Source organism: Lingula anatina, chromosome 7, assembly GCF_051362555.1.
Source record: "Lingula anatina isolate TDL-2025a chromosome 7, LinAna3.0, whole genome shotgun sequence".
Lineage (NCBI taxonomy): Eukaryota > Metazoa > Brachiopoda > Lingulata > Lingulida > Lingulidae > Lingula > Lingula anatina.
The window spans coordinates 566,519-586,317 of NC_141773.1; the positions used below are offsets into that span (position 1 = coordinate 566,519).

The 19,799-nt window shown below is 36.4% G+C and overlaps 2 protein-coding genes across 4 annotated transcripts in view; one reads left to right on the forward strand and one right to left on the reverse strand.

Moving 5' to 3' along the window:
• The window catches only part of LOC106181859 (uncharacterized), a 32,327-nt gene extending 31,560 nt beyond the window's left edge, over nt 1–767 (forward strand). The window contains exon 29 of the mRNA XM_087016827.1: nt 81–767. Coding sequence (XP_086872953.1) covers nt 81–133 — 53 coding nt within the window. The 3' untranslated portion in view covers nt 134–767. The remainder of the gene's footprint in view (nt 1–80) is intronic.
• On the reverse strand, nt 622–14,183 carry LOC147760575 (uncharacterized). 3 transcript variants are annotated; one of them, XM_087016841.1, is made up of 3 exons: nt 14,021–14,183; nt 6,218–6,823; nt 622–2,556 (listed from the first exon to the last, which is right to left on the reverse strand). In XM_087016841.1, the coding sequence occupies exons 2-3, from the start codon at nt 6,689–6,691 to the stop codon at nt 1,786–1,788; spliced, it is 1,245 nt and encodes a 414-aa protein (XP_086872967.1). In that variant the 5' UTR covers nt 6,692–6,823; nt 14,021–14,183; the 3' UTR covers nt 622–1,785. The 3 variants fall into 3 exon arrangements, with proteins under 3 accessions (XP_086872967.1, XP_086872968.1, XP_086872966.1); XM_087016842.1 differs by having other exon boundaries at nt 14,065–14,172; XM_087016840.1 differs by lacking the exon at nt 14,021–14,183 and adding an exon at nt 7,727–7,873.
• Nucleotides 14,184–19,799: the final 5,616 nt, after the last annotated feature.

The window sequence follows — 19,799 nt, forward strand, 5'->3', positions numbered from 1 at the left end:
TATTCTGGATAGAGTCATACTTTCTTTTATCGTGGAACTAATTTAGAGTCTTTTTATAAATCATTCTGTTTCATTTACAGAACTATCACTTGAAGATTTTGAAGCTGTTCGCGTTGGACTAGAAGGATACTGAAACAACATTAGGGAAAAAGGGACTCCAAAAAGAGAATTTTCACAATAGATCACACTTTATATTCACATTGTTTGTTTCATGACATTTTCAAGGTGTGAATGGACATCATTTGGTGGACCAAGCGTGGTGGTCCACCTTTCAGTGCAATATCTATGTGCTTAGCTCTCATGTGAGAGAAACTGTGATCCAGAACTGTTGGCTTTAAACCTGCCTTGCCCATCTTTGGTTAGGGAAAGGGCATCGATACTTGATCCTGCAAATCTGTATAATATTTGACTGTTGAAAATCCAATTTATTTAAAAGCTCTTTTTACGGTCAAATACTCACCAACTAAATTTTTTTTGCTAGGTGAAAAATAACTTGGAAAATTAAGATTTATGTTTAAACTGTATTTAAAGAAATTCATAATTCATTTGCTTTATAGTAAATAATAAGTTGTTTGATAATTCCAACAGTTAGAATTGTGCCAATGAATTATAATAGCTTGATTGTATTCTGTTGTTTATTTGCGTTAATAATAATAAAGAATCACAGTGTAATCAATGCAAACAAAGAATAGGAATGGATTATCAGGAGTACGTTTTCTATATCATATTTCACGTCCAAACATTAATTTCAAATTGAAAAAAATAAATGTAGCTGAAATTATTAAATTAATTCTTAAAAATGGCTGGAATTAAAAGATTTAAGTTACTCCCTGCATCCCAACCCGGTCAATTACCATATGGATATTGAACCATTCCACAGCAGTTTAAATTATTAGATTAATGAAGTAAAGAAGAGAGTTCATTGTATCCAAATTCACCACTGCTGTACAAAAAATTGTATATCAACTACAACTCGATCTTAACCTGCGTATTGATCTGACCCCATTAATAGTAAGAGCATTCCTTCTGCTTTGAAAGCATATTTAAATACGTTTACATAAAATTTTATATTACAGAACAACTATCTTCATCAGGAGATTGCTGGAAGCCTAAGATTCACCAACAATGCACCAAAAAAGCTTCACCGAAACGCGTTCATAATCTCTACCCCCTTTTTTTAATTCCTTTGACTGTAAATAAACCCCCACTACTATGCGTTTGGCCCTATTGGCTTAACCTTAACCTCAATGTCTTTGTGAGAGCTTTCAAAAGTGCTGTGACCTTCCCATGACAACCAAATTCCTGCGCCTTTCAGTCAATGGGAATGTATAGATCTATTGAGTGAACACAAAGATAGGTTCACCAGGTCGTTTGAAGTAAATACATGGTAAGCTTGTCAATGAAAACATGGCAATTACATCAAATCAGGGCTACTAAATTACATTTTCAGTTTTTCTCCTGCTCATAAAAACTCTTTACGCGCGAGCTGGTTTTTCACAAACTGCACCAAATTAATGTATTTTTCAAAAGTCTGATATTTTTTGTCTTTTTTCTTTGGAAGCGAAGTTTCAGTTCCATTGCTCTCTTTGGTTTCATAACTGCTCAAACTTAAAGTTGCAGATCGTGAAAGGCCTTTCTCTTGCCTCTCGTCGGATTTGGTCATTTCACCTATAATAGGTATAATAAACAAAGCAGACCCGCCAGGGGGCAATGGCTCCCGTCCCATTGCTATGTCTAGTAGCTGACGGAGTGTATTGTTTGAAGAGTCCTCCCACTCTAGAGAACTCAAAAGGTCTTGCATCTCTCTGGCTGAGATAGTGAAGACGGGTCTGAGGAGGCAGTCGGTGGTGAAGCCTCTTCTTGCGTACTGGGGGTCATCTTTTCCATGGCTTCCCTAATCTCTATCTGCTCAGCCACTACAGTTAAAACCATTGCAAGCAGCTCCAACTTGCTTTTTGACGCAATGGATGTCAAACCTTCTTTGTCTTCTGTTCCTTTAAGGTCGCCTCTTCTCAGTGTTTCTTTAAAATTTTGAAATATATGGATGTGTTTGCTGTCGACGCTCAAAAGGTCTTGCATCTCGTCAATGAAAATAAAGTCTCTAAGTGAGGATGTTTTTCCGTCGTTTATTTTCAAAGCAATGTCGGGTCTTCCCCGGAGTAACTCCTGATAACGTGTTATGGAAAAACGAGGAATTCCAGCTGGGGATCCCTTAGTATCTACTTTCTCACACCTTGTATTAGCTGAGGGCACTTGTTGTTCATTTATAAAGTTCATTAACACGTCAAATTCACAAGAGGATATCACCCTTTTCCTTTTCAATAATTGTAGTACTTCCGTTAAGTTTTTGCCACACAGCATTTTTTCTAAAACTTGTTTTACTTCCTGTCCTTGCAATGGCTTGGAATCACTGACTTTACTGTCCAATAGGAAATAAATGGACTCTGTATCAAAATGGCCTTTCATTAAAGGCTGCAATCTATCACAGTAAGTCTCCAATTTGAGTGCACGTCTCATTAAGGCTGCCTTCCACATTTTCGGCACTAGTGATTCAGTCTAAAAAAAAAAAAGAATTCATCCTTCAGGGGTAACAGATAATTCGGGACTTGACACCAACTTTTAATGAATTTGACCTGTCCAACTTTCAACCTGTCATGCAAAATCAATCATTTTCCATCCACACCTCTCAGTGAGCTTTGTAAATAAATATGCATAATCAAGAATGTTTTAATAACCAAGATGTTCATGAACATATGCCACTTTGAAGTGAAAGCATTTTCAATATGTAAGTCCATCTGAAGAAAACAAAGAGAAAAATCTCCCAATTTTTTATAAATCATGGATAAATTTTTAATTCATGCCTTGCTATTGTATGGGGAAGTTAAGAATGTTTCAGCTGTTTTAGTTTTTAAAATAACAACCCTTAGGGACAACATTTACAAGTTAATACTAACAAAAATTAGACTGCACTAAAGGGATATTACGAGATGCACGTTTATTTCACTAACACATTTTGTCCTCAACCTCGAGTATATTTTCCACAATGCCTGGTAACGAATGATTTGCAAATTACTTTCTGGGAGAATCCAGTTTTGCCATGTTTCCTATAAAGCATTAAACTGTGCCATGTCACCATCTAGCTAAACATGGACATAACTAAATAAAAGATTTTAATAAAAGTCAATATTACACAAACTTCAAACAACTAAAACTGATGACCTGCGCCGAAAGACATAACATATTTCTCTTCAATTTTTAAAAACCCATTGACACCTTTAAAGTCTACTTTTGTCTACAGACAAAAGCCATTCATTGAGTAATTTAAAATAAACATTTCTAGACACAGACTGGGTTCCCACAGATTTAGATCGACCCATCTGGATCAACCTAACTCCCTGGGGGTTCACGTTAAATTGCTGTCAGCTTCCAGGAGCCGAGTGCGCACAAAAGTTAATTAGCCACTTACAACTTTTAGTAGGAAGGACAGACGTCAAATTTAAGCCGATTAAGCTGACAGCAATCTAGTGAGACTCCCCAGGGGGATAGATCGATCTAAAAATCTGTGGGAACGCTCTCATATTCTGAGATGTGAGACGTCATAATCGCTTCCTTGCAAGTTGCAGAGTTTCGACCTTCAACTTTAACCAGGTTGATTTGCAAACGTAAGATGGTGCTACGAGGGACAGAAAAAGAGGTTTCATATTTATTGTACCACCAGCGTAGGCGCTGGCGGTACTCATGGTTTTAGTCCCGACCCGTATGTTCCGCCGGCTCCTGTGGCTCCGCCGGCTCCTGCGGCTCCGCCGCCAAGTCACCGTTACCGCTTCTCCTCCTAGACGGTAAGGGCCTCCATACCCATCTCTTGGATTTAGGTCACCTATAATCTCAACTCGTTCCACGTAAAATTTGGGCTTTGTCGGTATTGGGGTCTAGGTGTGGCACTCATTGCAATGCACCCTTGTCCAAAAATGGCAAAATTAAATGCTAATTATCTCCCCTACGGTAGGAATTATGGGAAAAATTTCTACAGACAGCTTTCCAAAAGTCATATGTGTAGATTTCAAATATGCCCTTGGATTTGACCTTTGACCTTTATTTCAAGGTCAAACGGGCCAAAATTTTCAAAAAAACAAAATTTTTGCCGAAAAAAAATTTTTTTGCGCTCTTATTCAGACACCACAAACTTAACTAATAATATTAATGGAAAGTGTTACCCTTCGGGTCATCTTTCATCTCCGTGAATTTGGGGTCAATCGGTGCATTTTCACGGGAGTAGCGGCCATAAGATATCAAAACTGAAAATTGTCTCTAATTCGGGAACCGTTAATGCTAGACACCCATTCTTTTTTGCATTTTGTAGAGCATGTAAAGCCCAACACTGGAAGTGGTCTCCGTTTTTTTGTATTCCATACGGTTTTCGAGTTACGCTTTATCAAAAAGTCATATACTGGTGGTGAAAGCAAAATGTGCGGGCTTGGCAAAGCAGACAACTTGTGGTCAAAAATGACATTATTTCATCAAATTTGAACATCTGGAACTTCAAAGCACCTCCCATTTCAAGAATTTTGACCAAAATGACCTTTTCTTTATCTTAATTAATTTTTTTCTGTAGGAAATTTATGGCACACTATGGTAACTCCAAAATTATACCATTTAGTCCCTTATATCTCCAAAACTGGCAGAGATAGGTCCATAGTTACTATTGAAGTTGAAAAGGAAGTCATATACTGGCAATCTAAATGTGACCTTAAAATTGACCTTTGACCTACTTTTCACCATGAACTGAACTTTGTAAATTTTGCGTCCCTTTTATCTCCAAAACTGGCAGATATAGGTCCATAGTTACTATTGAACTTGAATAGGAAGTCATATACTGGCAATCTGAATGTGACCTTAAAATTGACCTTTGACCTACTTTTCACCATGAACTGAACTTTGCAAATTTTGTTTCCCTTTTATCTCCAAAACTGGCAGAGATAGGTCCATAGTTACTATTGAACTTGAATGGGAAGTCATATACTGGCAATCTAAATGTGACCTTGAAATTGACCTTTGACCTACTTTTCACCATGAACTAACCTTTGCAAATTTTGCTGCCCTTTTATCTCCAAAACTGGCAGAGATAGGTCCATAGTTACTATTGAACTTGAATAGGAAGTCATATACTGGCAATCCAAATGTGACCTTGAAATTGACCTTTGACCTACTTTTCACCATGAACTGAACTTTGCAAATTTTGCTTCCCTTTTATCTCCAAATCTGGCAGAGATAGGTCCATAGTTACTATTGAACGTTGATAGGAAGTCATACACTGGCAATCTAAATGTGACCTTGAAATTGACATTTGACCTACTTTTCACCATGAACTGATCTTTGCAAATTTTGCTTCCCTTTTATCTCCAAAACTGGCAGAGATAGGTCCATAGTTACTATTGAACTTTAATAGGAAGTCATATACTGGCAATCTTAACGTGACCTTGAAATTGTCCTTTGACCTACTTTTCACCATGAACTGAACTTTGCAAATTTTGCTTCCCTTTTATCTCCCAAACTGGCAGAGATAGGTCCAAAGTTACTATTGAAGTTGAATAGGAAGTCATATACTAGCAATCTAAATGTGACCTTAAAATTGACCTTTGACCTACTTTTCACCATGAACTGAACTCTGCTAATTTCTTTCTCTTTTAATTCCATTTGTTTTTTGTGAGAGAACAGATAAATCTAGTAAGTAAACCTTAACCTGTCCCAGCAAAGTAACAGAGTATAGGGATAACACGGGTACCGAATCCCTGAAATTCACTATCATGATATGTAAACATTTACACACGCTTAACAGACATTCTAAGCAAAACACAACAATTAATCAACCAAGTGCAAGAACAGGCCTACCCAACTACCAGACTCGGCACGAAATGATCCTGAATTCACTGGTATATTGGACCACACTACCAGTTTTCAAGGTGTGCGTCAGTACGCACTTAGAAGTATCAGACGCGACACCGCTCTTTCCTAGTACGCAATGTGATAGTGATGATTCTTAGCGGGGCTGGAAAGTAGTGCATCTCATCTCAAAATTTGTTCCAGGGTATGATACTGTGATATGTGCACTGACTCACACCTTTAATATGGGTAGTGTGGTCCAATATACCGGTGAATTCGGGATCATTCGGTGCCGAGTCTGGTAGTTGGGTAGGCCTGAAGAAACAAATATCCTTACATATTTTTCAGGAAAACAAGCGTCTTCAATATATAGTTCTGCTTTTCCTTCTTTGTTGAAGTATAATCTGCTGTTCCCTGTATTCTGTGCATACGATTGCATATCATTCTTTTTTTCACTCATGGCATTTGGCAATATATCACTGTTCGCCTCAGAAAGACCACCAGATTTAAGTTCTTTTTCGCCTTGCACACTGACGTCTCCTAGTTGCGTCTCATGAATATCAATAATATTTATACAATTGTTGGCTGTATTTAGTGTTAACTGGTGTAAGTACTGCAACAAAATGTGCTGTAAAGTTTCAGCCAAGGCAGCCAGGTAGGGAAAACTCTTTCGAGGATACTCATCACTACCTTTTGGTACTTCGAAGTATTTTTGAGTTTTAGCATTTTCCAGACATAAGTTTTTAGCAGATAACTGTACTGGGCAACCAGACAGTCCATTTATCAACCAGTCTTTTTTTTCGACCTCCATATTGGAATTGAAAAGATCCAACTTCACATGGAACAATGACAACTTAGTTTCATATTCCAAGGATGAAAAGTTTTAATCTTTGTCATACGGTGGGACGCATCTGATTTTCTTTTTTCAACCTGCTGTAAGCACCTGAAAAAGAAAACATGGCATTTACGTAGATGTTTGTGACATGCAGAAACTGAAACTACATGCAGAAGCAAATTCACATTACATTATTTTAAGAACATTTGGCAATATATAGGATCAAAATGTGATACTAGCATATATTTAGAAAAAAATTATCATTCAAAATATATTGCTTCCTAAACTGCAACCTTTGTTTTCTTTTGGCATGTTATATATAAGCCGGCTTTGGACCCAGAAAACAAGAGCGTATAGAGCAAATTGACATTCTCCCTTTGGCTAATCTCGGTTCTAAGTTAGGTCTACAGAACCAGTATTTGACATGCTTCAAACTTTACCAACTACTAGTCCAAACGCTAATTAATATTCAACATCTAACTTATACATCCACTAAACCATATCAGAATAGTCACTTCTGTTTACACACTCATGCTGTTGGAAGATTGGTAGCACACCAAATGCAATCGCTGAAAAGGATTTCGTTTAGCTTTTTTTCACTGCTGTCAGCGTCGCCATTTTGATCTGAGTGGCCTACTTAGTATTTGTTCAGGAAATAGTGTTTACACATACGTGTCGCTGTAAAATTGGTATGATATATCTTGATTAATACTTAAGGTAGCCTTTAATTTACTAGGACACCGTCATAATCCAGTGAGTTTTAGGTTACAGTAAAATAATATTTTCACCACGTAGTAACATACAATGTACCGCCCTAGCACGAAAATCCGTGTGTTAGCACTCCAAATTGACAACTGGTATGTACTGGCTGCACAGCCAGTACATATCAGAATCGTCAATAAAAAAAGCGAAAAAAATGCTAGCGCTACCCCAGGTAGCCCGTGGCACTCTGCCTTGAATCTTGGAAGAAAACACAACAAAACAAAAACTGTATGAGTACCAGTAACTTACCATCCATATCTAGAGTACCAGTAGTTTCAATCTATGACCTCATTTGTTTAATATCACCTTGTGAATGTGTGCTTGTTTATCGAGATCGTACAGTACGGTACGTGTTCGTCCTTATCGCTGCTCACGTCTGCGCATGTGCAATAAGCGCATTTTTAAAAAAATAAACAACTTACACGAATTTGATATTTAAGGCCGAATAGTAAAAACGACCAAACGCATAGAAACAATGTCCTGGACTTATAAGTTTTTATAAAAAATTAAAACATATTTCCCAAAAGGCCAATAGAAGACAGAGATTAAAGTCATAATAACTCTTCGTTTTGGCCAAAAATACGATTTTCCTGGAAAAAACGGCAATTTTCCCGTACTTGCCAATGGTCAACGACCCCATTCCTGCATTCAAATTTAATCCAGGGTTTTTTTCCTAAACGTACGGTTTTTTGTTAAAATCTCTTAAGAGATTTTAACTGACGGAGCCCTCTCGTATCGAGCGATAGTTTCTAGTGACCTACTTAAAACCGCGGGAAAAGCAGACAACGTTAACAACACTATATAACAATATTATAAGATTCATAAGATATATTCGTCTTTTTTGCTCAAAATGCATTTATATCTACAATGTGTGCAATTCTGGGCTTTTCGTTATCCGACGCACTGTAAAAAACTCGCAACTTACGTCTGAGGGTTTCCCGCCATGTTATTTTGGTCTCGAATGAACGCGAGAATCCGCGTGACACCATTACGTCATTAGCAACGGATGCACTTGTCGACCGCGAAGAAAGCATCGAAAGCCCAAGTGACAAGCACAGATTTTAGTTTTACTACAATAACAGTCGTTTTAGTGGGAAAATGCAACAGAATATATTTCCAGGCGTCGTTTACAATGTATTTCTTGCGGAATTTTGAATCTCAAAGGAAGAGTTATTATTGCTTTAAGTGCAGTGTCCAGCGGATGACGCTATATAGCCGCCAATTTGGGGCGAAAAAGGCCGTTTTCGGAGTTGGGATTTTCTCTATAACCAAGACAGCTATTCAAGTGATTCAAACGGCCTCATAAAGCTGGATGAAAGCACTTCAATCGGTTACCAGGGAATTGTCTTAAACTATTTACTTTTGATTTTATCATCTTTTACGTTAAATTTCCCCATGTTTCAATGGGTAATTCACTTCAAAAGACGATAACTTTCAAACAAACAATTTCTTCTAAAACCCCTGATATCAGGCTGTTGTCCACATTCCCAACAACAATTAATACAACTTTTGTAACGATCGGTTGCTCAGATAGTGAGATATACTTGACAGCGATTCACTTATCTCGTCAATATAGAAAGCTGTTAAAACAGCCAAAAACGTTCACAGGTTGGTTAAGGCCTGTAATAGGGTTAACTACGCTTAAAATTATGTCTTTGAGTTTTTTGTGTGTTTCTATTTATCAAAAAAGTATCTAACGTTGGATGTAATAATTTTATCAATTTGCACCGCAAAATGTGTCTTTTGATGAGTTTTTCAACCGGCACGCGCCCCTGTCAGGCTGACAACTAAGCCACGCCTCTGTTACTAAGGGCTGTTGCCATGAGTGGGGGGGGGGGGGGAGGGGGGGGCGGAGCATAGCTAATGAGCTATAAGCAGATTACGTGTGCGGTAATAGGCCATAAGTCTTACATCAGCTTAGCAGTGAAGAAGTCTAGTACGCTATGGGGAAGAGAAAAGTTCGTGTTAAAATGGTCCATTTCCAGAGGAAAGAGAAATTTTTGAAAGAGAGTAGGGCCTATGCGCGGCGGTTGGGGAAAACCGGTATATTTGTTCAGTCGGATGACCGATTTCTGTATACCAAATAAATGGGTGAAAGAGTTAATCGAATCGTGTAAATTAATTGACAAATGTATTTGTAAAAAAAATCGATAACTACAAAAAAAAAAAAAAAAAACTCTAAAAAGGATACTTTTAGCCTAGCTCTTAATTTTGGCAATACATATCGGCGAGATTCTTCGAGATATGATATCAGGGATCTTGAGAGACACGCTAAAAATTGTGATGTGAATGGCCAAACGAGAGAAATCCAAGCAAGGGTTGACAGCATGATTAAAACAATATCAATAAAAATAAAAACGCATGTTAGCGGCTTTGCATTTTGCGATGTTTGGAGAAAAATAATTTCAAAATCACTGATCAAGCGGAAAGAAAGAGTTTAAAATGTACCCAAAAATGAAAATCACAAAAAGACCCCGAGAATAGTCAAGACTAGCAGGTAGAAAGCAAATAGGGTCTTTAGAAGTGTCATGTGTGTAAAAATAAAATGTCTAATTTGCAAGTTTGTTTGTAACTTGCATGATATCTTTCATATCCAAAGCAACATAATGCCTTTATACATTTACATTTGTCTCCAAAAGAATACATAGGGCCTAACAGTAACGTGCAAGTTTATTCAAAACTAATAATAGATAACAAATAATAATAGAATATTTATGCTCTATTATTATTTTTTTAATGTATCACATTGATCTTCTCAAAAAAATTATTAATTTGCCCTGCTCCCACCCCCGAGTTCACAGTTACCAGGAAAATCAGTTTAGAACTACTACTGTCACCCATGCATTTGTCTATTGATTCATCAAATTGGTAGCATAAATTAAATCTATTTTGAGAGCTGAACGCTAGTAGGCTACTTCAAAAATTGTCAAAGTGTTTTGTCGGAGAAAGACAGAAAGGAGAGCTATAGTAGACCTTGTATTAAATCAACCATTTGAACTACATTATACAGCAATTTTATTGGGAAGTGCAACAACAATAAAGGTATGTGTACAGTAAATCAGTCTTTTGATTTTTATAATGCATATGGGAGTAAAATTGGGGTTTCTGAGCAAAATGTTATTTCAGTACAAAAGAGCTCCATGCTAGAGTAGAGAATAACATCATGTTAATCTTCACACCTGGTTAAAATCACACACTATAAGCACTTTGTCATTGTTGCAGGAGTAGACAATGTTAAAAAAATCTGGTAGCCAAAGACTATAGCATCAAGAATCCCATGTAAGGACAATGTCTACTCATAAGCAGGGTAAAATCGTTCTTTCTTTCTTTTTTTTCACTTCTGATGTTATCTAGCTCAGAAAAAATATAGCACCTTGTTTTATGTAAATACTTTAGTTGTAGCTTGAACTTGGCATTCCAATCTTGATCTGGGTGACAGTCAAGTTTCATTGTTGCTTCCTGTTATCAGAGTCCTGTCCAAAACTGCTAAATGTTCCCCATGGCAGAACTGATCTTATCACTTTACTCAATTACTCAAGGTTGGACAAACCCTTACAAAATCCTATAGGATTTCCTATAAGATTTCCTATAGGATCCTAGAGGAATTCCTATAGGATCCTATAGGATTTCCTTTAGAATTTCCTATAGGATCCTATAGGAAATCTTATAGGATCCTATAGGAAATCTTATAGGAACCTATAGAAATTCATATTAACTGCTTTGAATATTTTTACAGCTTTTTATATATTGTTGGATCTTTGGCAAAATTGGTAATTGGCACTGGTCCCTCAAAACAAAAGAGAATATCATGTTTACATTCTTTATTCAATATGTATAAATGTATGTACATATTCCACAGTATGGTATGCAACCAGCTTACTAGAGAATTGTTTCATAGATTATTGCAAATTTAATGGTGTTGCTACTGCTTTTTAATTATAAGTTCTATAAGTTATCACAAGTATCCAATATGTCTTGTCAAGCTGTGGCGTCACTGTCTTTTTCTTGTGTGAGTTCAAACTCCTGCCAGAATGAGTGGCTAAAACCTCCCTTGGCCAGACCGTGTCCATTGTCAGCATACTGCTTTAGTCACTTAATAATTGAAGAATTTTAGACAAAAGTCTTTTGCACATTGTTCAACTTTACTGTGATAAGTATTTTGCACATTGTTCAACTTTACTGTGATAGCCTTCTTAACCTCTGTCTGAGTTGTGTTGAACCATTTGCAGACGCATATTCTGAAAGAAAGACATTGTGAATTTCAATTAATTGTACATGTCTACAAAAATGCAAAATGATTAAGGAAACATTTTCTAATGAGATCAATAATAATCATTGCACCAATTCTATTTTGAGCAATTCATAGCCTTTATTAGTTAACTGAATTTTTTTCAAAGACAAGGTATTAAAGCTGGATAATTTGTAAAAAAAAATATAAAGAACATGAACATATTTCATAGGACCAAGCCCACAGGAACAATCAGAAACGAATTTTAAAATGCAGAAATCCACAGTGGAGAAAACTCTACTCTGGTTAAATATGCAATTGGGCCATTACAGAGCTGCCAGGGCCGAAAAAGTCTCAAAAACTCATAGAAAACTCATTGTCGAGGGTAAACAGTAATTCCCTATTCTCACCAGTCTTTGCTTGACCTAAATAATCAGTCCAAACCACAAAAAAAGCAACCCCCAAGTTAAAAATTTATAGCTTTTGTGTAAGCAAAATGGCCAGATTTTCACAATGCACATTTCATTTCCATTATGTATAGGTAAGCAAAATATATTTTTTAAACAAACTATGGTGTTTACCTCACATTAAGGGTTGAAAAGAAATTAAAGGGAAATAAAACTTGGCAAATAAACGATCCTGAAGAACATGTGAGGTAATGAAATTTGCCCTGACAGCCCCTCTAACATGTTTATTGGTATGTTATTATTAGCATGAGTCTTTCTCAGTTATATATCATGATGGTCCCTTGGAGGCAGTTGTGGATAACATTAAATAGATAATTTTTAATAAATTACAAACCGAAAGTTAAATGAAATGTAAAGTTTTTTTAGATTCAACTGCATTTAAAGAAATATGAGCAATTGATCACAGTTTTATAAGAAATAAAGAGACTAAACAATGATTGCATTATGTATCCTTGTTTCTTCATTATAAATTATAACTTGTTTAATGTAATATAGATATGATGTTTACAAGGTACACTACAAATTAGATCAATTAATTATCTCATTTTCAATTTGATTAGATGCCCAAATGATCCAATGCATTTACTGTAATACATACCTTCCTCAATCCGATTTTCTACACTCTGTACCCTTCCACTATGCTCCTTAATTTAAACTGTCTTGATAGCTGTATACTCATTTGCTGCTTGTCTCATATAAACAAAGACTTAGACAGGATACCACACATCTGATAACACCTAATAGGCGGTTACTGTTACTAGTGTAACAATAGCTACAGGAGTAGTGACCTAATAATAGGTGCCAGGCTAACAAAAGAAATTCACAGTTGTTGAATCTGTGGTTATGGCTGGTGGAGTAGGGCATTCTCTAGCTAACATCAGTTGACTGTTAAACCTTACAAGTGATTGAGCATGGTTTATAATAAAATGTATCTTTATAAACATATGATATGGTTTATTTGGGTTTAAAGCTGAGGGACTGTGGAAGTATTCTATTCACACATACTTGAATGGAGTCAAAAGTTGAAGATGTGCTGGCATGCATTAGGTGTGTGTGAAAGTTATCTTCCAGAGTTTCTCAGTGGAAAGTAAAAATAGATAAACATGAAACAATGTTATTTTGACTATTAATCGGTAATAAAAATCTAAGGAAATTCAATGAAGCAACTATTCTGATTTTGGAACTGAACGGCATTTCTGTTGTCTCTTCGCCTGCTGATAAACATATTAATTTGTCCTCGTTTCCCATCCTTTATGAGGGACATTACTATACCCATAATGTTCACTTATACTTTTACATTATATTTTATATATTAAGCAGGATTGCACTATCACTTTTTAAAACAGCCAAGGTCAAGTAAAATCTGATTAGATAAGGTTGACGTTCAATATAATAGAAGAAATATGAAGTAAGTGAATATGATCACACAAAAAGTAAAAATACATTATATACTGATATTAAGACCAGTTTCATTTTTTCTTCATTCAACCCGGCCTTATAAAAATTTCCTATATGAATTAGCATAGGATTTCCTATAGGTTCCTATAGAAATTCCTATAAGATTTCCTGAAGGAATTTTTGGAATGGTCTGAAAATATATTAAAATTATATACTGATATTTAGACCAGTTTCTTTTTTTTTTCATATAACCTGGCCTTATAAAATAATTAATGAATTAGCATAGGGTTTCCTATAGGTTCCTATAGAAATTCCTATAAGATTTCCTATAGGTTCCTATAGAAATTCCTATAAGATTTCCTATAGGATCCTATAGGAATTTTTGTAATAATGTTATAGAGTTTGATGATTTTGTTGTCTCAAAATAACATATTAGACAGCAACTTTTACCTTTAAAAAGGTATTCTAATGACTCCCGTGATGTTCATACATACACTGCATTGGTCTGATTGCTGCCAGATCCGCTTCTTACTCGCCAAAAAGGGATAAATCCACGGAGAAAATTTCGGCACTTCCAAACCTGAGCTGTGACCTTTGACCTCCCAGCAAAGTTTCAGTGAACACTATTCGCCCTAATTACGCAATAAGTCGACTTGCACAAAGACCACCAACTGAGATAACCAATCAACTGACTTATCATACCCGGTAGAACATGAACTCAAAGGGAATTCCAAACCGTTCTTAATATGAACTAATGACAAAGTCAAAATAATAACGTGGGCAAATATCTGACAATAAAATACACTCGGCAGGCTTTTGACACATCAAAGAAAATTGAAAAATACGATAACCATGGCTGCCAGAGCAAAATGTAGTGTAAAAAGTGGGGAAAAAATACAGTCCTCCACCGCAACTGCCTAAACCTAAAAGAACACTAAGCGAGTTATCGAGCACAAGTGATGAAAACAGTCTGCAGATACTTACAGAGTTAGAAGAAATAAAATGTGTATTAGACAAAACTGTTAAAATCGAGGACTTAAAGGAAATAGTGAAAGGTGTGATACAAGAAATGATGACAGAAATGAGGAAAGAATACGAAGAGCGCATGAAATCTGTTGAACAAAAGCACATCGAGGAGAGGAGAAAGCTACAAGATCAAATCGACGGGATGAACCTCGAGGTCCACAATCTGAGGGAACGGCTCTCTGAAAAGGATAAAGAGGTGAGAGGTCTAAAAAAATCAATGAATGAATGTAGAACTCTCTCCATGGAAGCTAGCTCTCTTGCTAACAGAAACGAACAATACTCTCGGAAAACCAATGTCAAAATATAGGGGAGACCGGGGCTAGTTGGACCCCGGGGTAAGTTGGCCCCCCGTCAATTTATGAAAAAGTAACTACGAGGTAAAAAAACTGGCCACATACTTTTGCAAAGTGACCATAGCCTACAATGCTAAGGAAGTGTCGGACGTCAAAAAGTTTTACTTAAGCGGTGAGTCGAAATAAACGATTTTTGCACCTAAAAGTAATTTTGTTTAAGATATTTAAAAATCTATTTTCATAGGCTTTTGATCGAATATAAGATATGTATAGGGCATCAAACTGAAGCTCATTGTTTCAGGTTTCAAAGAGATGTATCATTGTTGCTCATTCTAGCACCATAAATGGCTACCATCCTTTAAAATAAATAATGTGCACCCGGGGCTAGTTGGCCCCCTTGACTCGGGGCAAGTTGGACCCTCATATTACCCACAAACCTTTGCGCGCAACGCTGTTTGAAATAAACAAGTTGGTGAAATTGACAAAGCTTGCCGGTGTCTATTACCGTCTGATTGATTTTTTTAATTTTCTCTCTGGTGTCTTTTTGAAAATTTATATTAGAAATATTCTGTTGATTGTAAGTATTAAAAAGCAAATCCATTGGACTTTCCGTAGAAAAACATTTATTTTGCCTTAATTCATTGTAAGGGGATTCCCTTTGTATTTATAGTGTTATATGTGGCTCATAGGGGATTTTCCACCCCTCCCTAGCTAGAGACCATTGTTGAAATAAACTCAATGGTTTAAAACTGGATTTGTTACTTTCTTTTAAAAAGAAAATTTATTATTCGTTTTCATTCATTAAAAACCTTCTTTATACCATTATTTATTTATTCTTAATTAAAACAAAACACATTTTATTGATAGATATTTTGGTTCTTGCAACACATACCCCCCCCCCCCCCAAACAACGTGACGTACGGAAACCTCAATAAATCTGCCTTATTTGAACTGTTTATTCATCAAAGACTCTCAAAAATCAATTAAATAAATTAAAAAATTATAAAAATGTATTTCAAGGCGTTTACGTGGGATATATATTTCATTTTCATATAGGGGGGCCAACTTGCCCCGACCCTGGGGCCAACTTGCCCCATGGCGGGGCAAGTTGGCCCCCTTGACGTCAACTGCGTTTTTTGTCAAATTGTGAGCCACCTGGCATTATATTTGAAAAATAATGACGTTGCATGCGTAGCTTAGTTCATGGGGCTTACTTTGAAACCGGTTTTGTTACTCTAACCCATTCCTAGTTGGCTCTACAAGGCCAAAAGTGTCTAACTGGGCCAACTAGCCCCGGTCTCCCCTACGGTATCACAGAAACATTGAATGAAAACATAAAGGAGAAAGTGAAAGATATGATGAAAACGGTCGCAAAGATAGAAATCAAAGATGATGAAATTATGGCTTTACATAGAATCCCAGGAAAACCAGGAGAACCGCGACCAATAATAATGAAAGTAAAAAACACGGAAACCAAATCAAAGATTATGAAAAAGCGCAAAACAGTGAGGCAGTCTGGCAATGCTTTAAAGATTTCTGATGACGTTACTGCAGCCAACACAAAACTTATCCAACGCCTAGGACAATGTGAAGACATCCAAAATGCCTGGTATTTTAACGGGAGCGTGTATGGCCAACTTGTGAACAGCGAATCGAGAATAAGATTTGATATACACGATAATCTTGACGATAAAATTTAAAGATCAGTCAGAAAATCTTAACTCTAAACAGCTAACATTTATTTAATTGATTTTCTTTAATGTTATTTTTTTTCGCTGGAAATTTAACCATGCACAGCAATTAGATCTCTCTCGTTACAAATAAATAGCGCTTAGCATATGCATGACATACGATTACCAACACATGCACGACTTGTGCTGAATAAAAGAACACTCATTACCTTTATCTTCACGTCTGATTTTTGTATTTAGGAACAGACTGAGTGGAGAAGAATAACGAACAGGCCTAGCAAGAGCAAGAGGAGGTCGGTGCTGAATGTCGGGTGGTCCTCACACAGCAAAAAACTAGCCAAGCCAGGTAACTAACAATATAAAGAACAACTCGCTGCAATCATAATTTTCTTGTAAGAAAAATACCAGCTGAGGTTCTTAGCTGTGTGATGACTTCCCCGATAGCAACTGCCGAATTAACTCTTAGGTAAATATTTCACTATATCCTGTGAACGTGACATTAACAGTATAAAAATTATAATCGACTTGCCTTATTATTACCTTATATGTCCAGCTTAATTAGGTTTATTTCATCTTCAGTTCATTACCATCATATGTTATCCGCCTTCATTATTTAGTAGGCTTGTTAAGGGGTCAAACGCTGCATTTTATAGTACAAATGTCTAACTTGGCATAAATGTTCCTTGGGCCAAAAGAAAATCTTTTATCCAAAGAGACGCGCTCTATCGATGCATAAATTAGCATAAATTATGCAAATTAGGTGCCAAAAAATATAATATTTCATATTCCCATTAATTTTTGGCCTAGAAACATGTATAGATTATCAAACCTGACTAAATTAGGGTCAAGGAACCCTTTTTTGATAATTTGGAAGCAATTGGTGACCATTTTGTGCCTCAAATCCAAGATGGCCGCCACCCGCCATTTTGAAAATGGACATAATTTTGCTATTTTATGTTGAATTTTGAAGCGTTTGGCCTATGTATACTTGATATATATATCGATTCCTACTATTTTGGGGGTGCACATGTCATTTTTGATATTGTTTTGGTGATAGTAGGTGATTTGAAGGGACAAAGAGGGTGTTTTAAGTGCCAACCAAGATATGTGTGAACGCTGCAAAACCATGGATATTGATAACCCGTATTCAAATATATCTCAATGCAATTTTTTGTTATATACTATCCATATTAGACTAAAGTATGAGCCAAAAATCTCATTTTTACCATTATGGAGGACATTGGTGGCCGTTTTATCCCTAAAATCCAAGTTGGCCGCCAAAAACCATTTTGACATTGGGCATACACGGTAATTCGCTATTTTGAAACTACATGTATTACATCTTTGTAAATGAGTAATACGTCGTTTTATAATATTTTCTGGTGCAGAATACATTATTTGTTTCATAAAATTTGTGCCTCAAACCCAAGATGGCCCTCATACGCCATTTTCAAATTGAGCATTATTCACCATTTTGAAACTATCACACCTTCATAAGCGTGCCATACGTCATTTTTTATCATTTCCTGGTGCAGAATGCATTTTCGGTTTCATAAAATGTAAATAGAAACTGTTATAAGTCTCCAAATAAATATAGGATTCAATCGCCACATGGGCCTGCAGTTTATATGTACAATGAGTAATCCAATTATTACAAAACTGCCCGATCCATAAAACAAGTGTCAGCAAACAAAATGGCTGTATTAAAGCAAAAGAATACATCTTTGACCGCATGAGGAAAATTGTTAGCCATTATTTTGATCAAAACCTAGTGTTGGTTGCATGCCGCTATTTAAATAATTTGGATTAATTTATAATCTTTGAACTATGGGACCCTCATTCGCTTGTATTAGGTAAAATGGTACTATTCTGGGGGCTCAAAAGTAATTTTCCGGTGCTAATTTGGTGACAGAAGATAATAAAAAGGTAATATAAGGTTGAAAAATAAAAATATATACATAGTGGTATTATATTATTAGTCTTTTACTTGTCAATGTGAACCAAAAAGCCACATGTACATTTATGTCCCAGTCACTGGGGCTTGCATTTGCATGTTAAATATAGTCCCGAAGATTTGAAGGGCGAAAAATGTGTCTTCTTATAATACTGGAACTTGGTTACGTAGTTGTGTTAATGCGTAAATGTCCGTGAAAGACAAGCAAATGGACTTTGCTTTGAAATAGCTCTAGATCTTGTCTGCAAAATCATCCAGCAGCACAGCAAAAAGAAACATGCATGATCAGCTCTGGTAGGCCAATAAGACAACACCCAGTAAGAATTTTAATCCTTAAAAGGTTTTATCAGTGTGCTATGAGAAACAGCCAAACAATATATATTTAAATCCAGTTTCCAGAGAAACATCAATGCATGAGAACATGTCGCATCAGAGGAAAGTGGTATCTTTACACAAAAAAGGAATCTGCAAAACTAGCTAGAAAGCAGCAGCTGTGCAGGTAGGCAAGAGGGATAAAGCAAAAAAAAAAGTCGAGGAAGCAGCCTCTTTTCCTAGTTGACAGTGCCAGTGATCATTCCTAGCATGATTTGGCCAGACAAGTCATCTCACTACCAATAGAAATTCATAAGGCGACTACATAGTTCTCATTGTTTTCAATGGACGAACAAGCACAAAACATCTACAGTATATGACAACTACAGGAAAATTCATCTTGGCATCATCTTAAAACACCTTATGCCTTTTTATTATCCTCTGTAACCAGAGTAACACCAGAAATTGATTATGTACTTCCAAAATAGTAACAATTGATGTATTGCGACCATTTGAAAGTCCAACAGCTCAAAAAATGTAAATTATGCCATAATTTTTAAATAGCGACAGGCTCTTAGACATGAACAACAGAATAGCTAACAGTAGTCACCATATAGATTAACAGAATTGTTACCCATGCTGAAGGCTTGTCGCGCCGTCTACAGGAGATAATTGCAGTACGCGGTAGACGCACACGCTGTTAGGCACATGATCTTTAACAGGCCTTCCCAACTACCAGACTCGGCACCTACGGGTCCAGAATAAACCGGTATATCTGATCACACTACCCGTTTTCAAGGTGTGTGTCAGATCGCATAAAAGAGTATCATACCCTATCACAAATTCTGTAAGCCTACCTGTCATCCGGGTATCGCGCCTCGTTTTCGTCAAGTAGGAGTTGTATGAATACAACAGACGACTCCCTCAATCAGGGGGTGGAAACGCGCTACTTA